The sequence below is a fragment of the Oncorhynchus keta genome, chromosome 6 (genome assembly GCF_023373465.1).
Source record: "Oncorhynchus keta strain PuntledgeMale-10-30-2019 chromosome 6, Oket_V2, whole genome shotgun sequence".
In the NCBI taxonomy this organism is placed as follows: Eukaryota; Metazoa; Chordata; class Actinopteri; order Salmoniformes; family Salmonidae; genus Oncorhynchus; species Oncorhynchus keta.
This window is the reverse complement of record NC_068426.1, coordinates 11,303,201-11,311,151: the sequence shown is the minus strand read 5'-3', so window position 1 is coordinate 11,311,151 and position 7,951 is coordinate 11,303,201. Positions and strand designations below refer to the sequence as shown.

The window sequence follows — 7,951 nt, the reverse complement described above, 5'->3', positions numbered from 1 at the left end:
CAGAAACAAATGCAGACATCCAGCAGTATATGAGTGTTAATTATGAAAATATAAATTCAGAAATACTTTCAAATGAACATTCCACTCTGGCACTTGAATATCCATTATTGGCTAATGTATTGTTCATGACAGGCACAGAGAAATGATGTCGTCTTCCTTGTCTGTCTCTGTCTGTCTGAGAGAGTGCAAACTTCAGTGATGGAACAATAACATCAGTCCCTGTTGAGGGATCCCTCCCTCTACTCTCTTTGCCCCAGATCCCTCCCTCTACTCTCTTTGCCCCAGATCCCTCCCTCTTCTCTCTTTGCCCCAGATCCCTCCCTCTTCTCTCTTTGCCCCAGATCCCTCCCTCTTCTCTCTTTGCCCCAGATCCCTCCCTCTTCTCTCTTTGCCCCAGATCCCTTCCTCTTCTCTCTTTGCCCCAGCGTCATTCTCTCTGAGAAGGAAGTAGGACAATCCTAAACTCAGTTCATGTCTCTCCTTCACCTTTGCCTCTTCTCCCCCCTGAGGGGCCACACCCCATGCTAGGGTCCCTGGGGGCCACTGGGAACAGCTGGGCTGACTTGGCATGGGGGGGCGCCTCTGTCTCTCATGCCTTCCTCAGCTCCTGGTCAGTCCGCATGGCGGTGAATAGCTGGAGCCGAGGGGCGATCACGTGCATCCCCCTCTGTGGGGGACAGGAGGGTCAGGTTGGGGTGGTGTCTCTGTCCTCGTGTCCACGGCCGTGCTGAGGCTACCTGGTGTGGAGCAGCTCCTCCCTGAGCCAGCTGGGCAGAGGCTGGCCCATCTTATAGAGCAGCTTGGACAACTCTATGTTGTTGTCCCTGTAGTGCTCCCTAAGGAAGGAGCGAGACTGCCACAGGATGAAAGAGAAAGAGTGTGTCAGATATAGGGCACATAGTTACAAGAAAATGTTAAATAAACATACAATGTTTATAGCTCCCACGCTAGATACAGCAGTTGCCCATTTAGTTAGGGGTTCATCTGCGAAGCTGGGTCAAACCCTACGGTATTTGTAGCCATTGGTTATTTTCTTCTGACGATTTGGTGAAATAAAATTCTTATTCCCGTGAGATGGTCGGGCCTTGGAGGTTGCAACCTTGCATCATGGTTAAGGGCCAATTGGCCACACCTCTCATTCAATGCTAATTGGCCACATGGTGGCGCTATAACAGGTGACTGAAAATGCTGACTTTGAAAGCTCACACCCCTCTCCCCGTTTGAGCTAGTCCTGAAATTCAGTACATAGGTCTGTCCTCACAAGGAACACATTTGCCATGTATCTGCACAAAACTTGATACACGGCCACGGTCTCACAATGCATCTTTTTCCAGACTAGCATCATAAACGACATGGCCACTACGGACTGATAAACATTCAAGTGGGCGTGACCTGGCACATAAATAATGCATATCAATCACAGTTATTGAATTAATCAGATTCACCACATGGTGGTGCTATAACGGGCACATATTCATATCTCTTGATCTGTTGGACTCAGTCATGGAATTTGACACATGCTCAGGACTGCGACTCTCGCTAACCTGTAGAGTATGGTTCAGTTTGGCCTCACCGGGGTGATATTGGACAGGAAAAAACATTAATGCAAGCTCATTGGCTTATGTTGTTTGAATTAAGAGTGTTAAAAGACGTGGGTCTATAGATGCTTACATAACAAATATGGTGCCAATCGGTTAAGCGGTTCCGGAATAGGAGACATTTAAAGTAGTCAACATAAAAATGGTACATAATCCATCAAAAGCATACTGTGTGATCTGTGATTTTGAGTTCTGATATTTGGCAAACGTGATAAGTACAGACGTAGCTTGTCCAATTTCTCCTGATGGTGGCACTGGGCGGCCAAAGCTTGAACCCCTAGATATGGGGCGGCAGATCGCCTAGCTGTTAAGAGTGTTGGGCCAGTAACAAAGTTTGCTGGCTCAAATCCCCAAGTCGACTAGGTGAAACATCTGTCGATGTGCCCTTGAGCAAGACACTTAACCCTAATTGCTTGTGTAAGTCGCTCTGGATGAGTGCCTGCTAAATGACTCAAAGGTACATGTATATGGCTGCTTGCAGCTAGTTTCGGTAACCATATTCAATGTTATGATGAGTATTTAACTTTTATGCCCAAGGAACAACATCACATTTAATGTTACATGACCTTTAGTTAACTTAGTGTGCAGAGAGAGCTTTAGTCCAGACTACTGAGTAACTCAGGCAGAGGGCACTGCAGCTCTGCGGGTCTCATGAGCCCTGTCATCCCAGCTAATTAACCCCGAGGTGTCTGTGCCAACACAGTCAAGGTAACTTCAAGGACCTGAGTTCAGTGCCCACCCTGTCCCCCTCAACACCCCTCTCCTCTCTATGGTTGCTCCTTAGACACTACCAGATCCGGTGGATTTCCATGCCCATCCTGAGAAGAGCTGAGTGGAGGCTGTCAGAGACAGACAGGCAATGAGACCAGAAAGCACCACTGACTAAAGTAGGAAATACTTCTATAACATCTATTCTAGGAGAGACAATTCAACTATATATACAGTGCCTTGCGAAAGTATTCGGCCCCCTTGAACTTTGCGACCTTTTGCCACATTTCAGGCTTCAAACATAAAGATATAAAACTGTATTTTTTTGTGAAGAATCAACAGCAAGTGGGACACAATCATGAAGTGGAACGACATTTATTGGATATTTCAAACTTTTTTAACAAATCAAAAACTGAAAAATTGGGGGTGCAAAATTATTCAGCCCCTTTACTTTCAGTGCAAGCGATAATATTGAAATGGAAGGAGTGTCAGACCACTGCAAATCTACCAAGACCTGGCCGTCCCTCTAAAAAATTTTGAGGTTTGTGTACATGGTTCATGGTAACTTACATCTGTGTCCATGTCGGGGTATCTCCGTCCTTTACTCTTGCCCAGACATTTGGTCTTTCCTCCGTCTAACAACTGGCACCAGAACCCTTTTTTGGGATCAAACCTGGAACAGAGGAACAAACAATGGAGGTAGGCAAGTCAAAATGTTTAAATTAATGCTCATCAACCTAATTAAAAAGGGAACATCCGGAACAGATGGTTTGCGAATCTTCGTGTTTAGAGAAGAGACACGGTGACAAAACCATATCCATTGTCCACAGGGGGATGTGGCTGACAGATGTTGCTGTTTACTGCAGTCTGGCTGGGTGATTATGTGGTCAAGCATCAGAGGCAGAAACAGATATGGGGGGGGGCTTGTGAACAGGGGGAAGCAGAAGGGAATAGGTTGGCATGGTAATGTCGAAGCGAAGGTAATCCCTCCAAAAGAGAGCATTCTGAAAATCACATCAAAGCTGTTCACAAACCAAGCACCTCCGCTCCGATTGAAAAGATAAGGTTCCTTCACCATCTCAGCGGTGTTGAACAGCTCAATGCCTTAAAGCAACGATGGGAAACGCCCCCCTTTTGAAGAACCCTCGGATGAATTTCAAACAATTTAAATGTTTTATTTAAAATGTTTTAGCAATTCAGTTGGAGTCTCAACTTCATGTTGAGAGTTAGAATAGTAGAATACACACACAAGGTGCAATTTAGAAATGTGGTTGTGCATCAGTAGTTTCTCTTATGTAATTCACAGATAGTCAATTAGCCCCTATCAGCAGAAAAACCTGTAATTGCTAAGTTAGTTTAGCAGCCAGCTTTCTAAACTAAAACGCTAGAATCATCAGCTGGGGGACCAAACATTTCTCTCCACCATATGTCAAAATGTTTAGAATGACAGAAAACTTGCTTTAAAACTGCCACATTTTCTCTACACCACATGGCAAAAATGGTTTTGATCACAATGTGGCGGATGTAGGTACGCAGACCCGCAAGCAACTGCGGACTGTCATGATGAGTTCAGATTCTTTGTGGCCCCCACACCCATCAAAGTCACCCATCCCTGCTTTTAAGGCCCAGTGCAGTCAAAAAAAAGCCCTTAGTGTAAGAGCCGGTTGAAAACAACTGCCTGACATCACCATGTGGTAAATTACACTGACAAAAATAAACGCAACATGCAACAATTTCAAAGATTTGACTGAGTTACAGTTCATATAAGGAAATCAGCCAATTGAAATACATTCATTTGGACCTTATCTATAGATTTCACATGACTGGGAATACATATCTGCTGGTCACCAATATCTTTTAAAATAATAATTAAAAAAGTAGGGGCGTGGATCAGAAGACCAGTCAGTATCTGGTGTGACCACCATTTGCCTCATGCAGGGCGACATCTCCTTCCTGGAATGTTGTCCCACTCCTCTTCAATGGCTGTGCAAAGTTGCTGGGATATTGGAGGCAACTGGAACACACTGTCGTACATATCAATCCAGAGCATCCCAAACATGCTCAGTAGGTGACAGGTCTGGTGAGTATGCAGGCCATGGATGAACTGGGACATTTTCAAATAAGCTTTTTGTGCATATGGAACATTTCTGGGTTATTTTATTTCAGCTCATGAAACCAACACTTTACATTTTTGTTCATTATCATTATCAATAAAACCTCACAATAAGGTGCATAGTGTTTGATTTGCATGTTGGTGGGCAAGGAGATGCCCAGCTCTGCTAAAACCATGAATAACTGTGCCGGGATAATTAAATAAATATTAACTGTTTGGTTGTAATATCACCACCTCTTGAAGAGCATAGTCAGAACTACAAATGAGAGATTATTCAATGCCAAACAATTGCTCACATTTAGATCTATCATCAGATTTATAGAGCAAGTAAATGCTTTTCTTCATCATGATTGAACATGTCATTTCAGATACGTGATGGTCAAGGTGAAGGAGAAAGGAAACCGCACACTGCTCTTGATAGTATCACTGATCTGTAATAAGCTTATGTATCGGCCTCGGCCTTCGTCAGAGCTTTTGTAGTTAAAAAAAAAAAAAAAAAAAAAAATAGCACCCTTATGTAGACCAAGCCCCACCCACATCTGTTCCACGCATCGAATGGGGTTGGAGGCGAAGGAAAAACAAATAAGTGCTACCAAATATAACAATATGTATTTCATAAATATTCAAATGAAGTGTGTAAATAAGACGTATTAAACACGTCTGTAAAACCACATTGAGGACATAAACCTGCCGAGCAAGTATTCATTAATCATTGGGTACATCGTACGAAAAACTGAGTAATCTTAAATAGGGGCATAATTTACGTTCAAATTCACAACATAACATACATTTCAACATTAATGATAGATTTCATCATCAAGTCCTTTAGGAAATAATTTCTGGAGGGTTGTGGCTCTTATTGCGGGACTCTGAAACTGTGAATTGAGACACATTTATTGTCAACCTGTGTGTATTGAACACTATTCAAGAGGAAAAACAATAGTGCTTGGATGTCTGAGTCTGATAACTCTGAGGATCACTTTCAAAGATGTACTTGTATTTTGAAGGCAAACTGAAAATTCCACTATTGTGCCTAATCCTTATTGTGGCTAGCTTCACAACACAGATGAAGCTAGCTGGCTGCCTATAATGTTAGCTTTGGGCAACAGGGTTAAGTAGCTGGCGAGCTATTTATTTTCATGAACTCAAGTTCAATTTCAATAGACGAACAACAAGTGGCTAACTAGCTAATACGCACAACGATTCCTAAATCATTGCTGAGAATAATGAAAATGACTGCAGTTTCTACTGGTCATTGTTTTCAGGCTGCTTGTATTGGTGCAAGCTAGGTATCAAGCTAAAGCTCAGAAGTTACAGAGAACGGTTGATTGTCAAGGGCAATTCATTCCATTATTTTGGCGTTAATGGATTTTGCCTTTGAGTTGTTTCGCTGAAATGTTCTTACTCTTTTAAATGACTGCTCCACTTGTTGACTGCTCGATCCACACAGCAGACATTGTGGGCTAGATTAGGAATGCTGTGTAAGCACAACATTTTACATGGCGTCATTACGTCATGTACCTGTGTTATATAGGTTTGTACGTCAGCTTTGATATCGGTTTTGCACATCGGCATTAAAACTAGACATCGGGGCCAATACCGATGTTGGCATTCTTAGCTAATATCGTCCGATTCCGATATGTTCACAGATATATCGTGCATCCCTACTGATGCCAGAGCTAAATGTGGAATAATCAGAAATGTGTAGTTCTGACAATGCTCTTTGAGAGGTGATGATATTAAAACAAAACAGTTAGCGATAACATTTATTTAACAATTCCTTTAAAACAGAGCGTAGTTCAAATCAAATTTGATTTGTCACATGCACAAAAGTTGTCATTGGTTTTAGCGGAGCTGGGGGGGTGTCTCCTTGTCCCCCAGCAGCCAGATCGAACCTTCTGCACCATATTGTGACATTTTATTGATAACGACCTATAAGAAAGAGTTCCAAAACTCCGCCAATAAAAGCACATTTTTTGTTTTCCCCTCCCCACTCAGACCACTCCCAGACAGTCCTAGAAGAATTACTGCTTGAGAAATTATCCTTTGCTAAGAAGCCATTTCTTTTTGACCATTTTAATTGTAAGAAACTTAATTGTTACACCGAATTGATTTAATAGAGATAAAAAGGCTGCATTGTACTATTTATACGCTTTAATGTTACATGTCAAACAGTTAGGGAAACAAAAGCCTTCATTTGCCATGTGTTTTCTACAAAAGTGATGTTGGCTCTAGTCTATAGTGTCTAGCAGGCCAAATAAGACACTTACGCTAGAATATTGTGGTAGTTCAAAGTGTTTGTCAGCTCAAGGAACTTCTGGATCTTCTCCATCACTGCAGCAGGCTCTGTCCTCAGCACCTGACCATCCAGAACCAGGATCTGAGGAACCACAGTTACAATACCACAGTAGGTCAGATAGACTAGCTGAGCGGTCTCAAATTCAAATACCAGCAGCAACATATACACACACCCACCCACTGTACCAACCATGTACATATAGACACAGACTGAATACATCAATGTTTGTTTACATTTAAACCATATGCTTATGAACAAATCTGCAAACACATAAGCATGAACATGCACACATGGGACCCAGATGACCAAACCTACCTGGCTGATGTGGTAGTGGCTAAGCCAGCGGTCCAGGTGGGTGGCGTAGAACCCCGGCACCAGACAGCGGTTCTGGAGCACCCGCAGCTTGATGGGGGCGTCATGGCCAGCAGTGATGACATCATGGAAAGTATACTTCAGGGCGACGGAGTCGTCATGGGCACGTTGGTGCTGAGGGCAGAGCAGACAGATATGACAGCCAGTTTAATCCAGTGCCCTTGCAGACGGCATTCCAACTGATTTCTCACTCCTACATACCGGTACATCACTTATTTCTCCACCAGGATATTAGCTACTTCATTTCCAAGTTCAAGTGAAATCAGCAGTACAGCTGACCTGGAAAAGGAGTGATGCTACCCTCAAGACACCCACAGCATTTCACCCAATTGCTATCCCTATAATATAGTCTGGTGTTGGAAATGGAACAGTGGGAAGAGGTTTAACTCGGAGGGAGGGAGGCTCACCTGGTACCATGAGTATGCCCTGTCTGCAGGGTTGATGAGGATGGTGATTATTTTGGCCTTGGGCAGAAGGGCAGCCGCCCGCCGTGCAGCCACCTCCGAGTCAAAGTAGTTGGCGCTCTTCTCATAGTAAAAGTCTGAGCTGGTGTTGGAGGGTAGTGGAAAGTACTCCATGTACCTGTCAAGCATAACACACAGACAGACCGGGTTTAAACATTAGGAACACCTGCTATTTACAAAACACTGACTGACCAGGTGAATGCTACGATCCCTTATTTATGTCACTTGTAAAATCCACTTCAAATCAGTGTAGATGAAGGGGAGAAGACAGGTTAAATAAGGATTTTTAGGGGCCTCCTGAGCGGCGCATCACAGTGCTAGAAGCTTCACTACAGATCAGGGTTCGATCCTGGGCTGTGTTGCAGCTGGCTGCGACAGGGAAACCCATGAGCTGGTG

General features: G+C 43.5%; 1 protein-coding gene across 4 annotated transcripts in view; it reads right to left on the bottom strand.

Annotated features, from left to right (window-relative positions):
- The window catches only part of LOC118384936 (bifunctional heparan sulfate N-deacetylase/N-sulfotransferase 1-like), a 144,029-nt gene that overhangs the window by 2,778 nt on the left and 133,300 nt on the right, over nt 1-7,951 (bottom strand). For all 4 annotated transcript variants that reach the window (XM_035771648.2, XM_035771651.2, XM_035771649.2 and 1 more), the window contains 5 exons: nt 7,498-7,672; nt 7,034-7,204; nt 6,690-6,799; nt 2,877-2,979; nt 1-853 (listed from right to left, as the gene is read on the bottom strand). The exon at nt 1-853 is cut by the window's left edge and continues 2,778 nt beyond it. In XM_035771648.2, the coding sequence (XP_035627541.1) occupies nt 734-853; nt 2,877-2,979; nt 6,690-6,799; nt 7,034-7,204; nt 7,498-7,672 (679 nt within the window). In that variant the 3' untranslated portion in view covers nt 1-733. The remainder of the gene's footprint in view (nt 854-2,876; nt 2,980-6,689; nt 6,800-7,033; nt 7,205-7,497; nt 7,673-7,951) is intronic.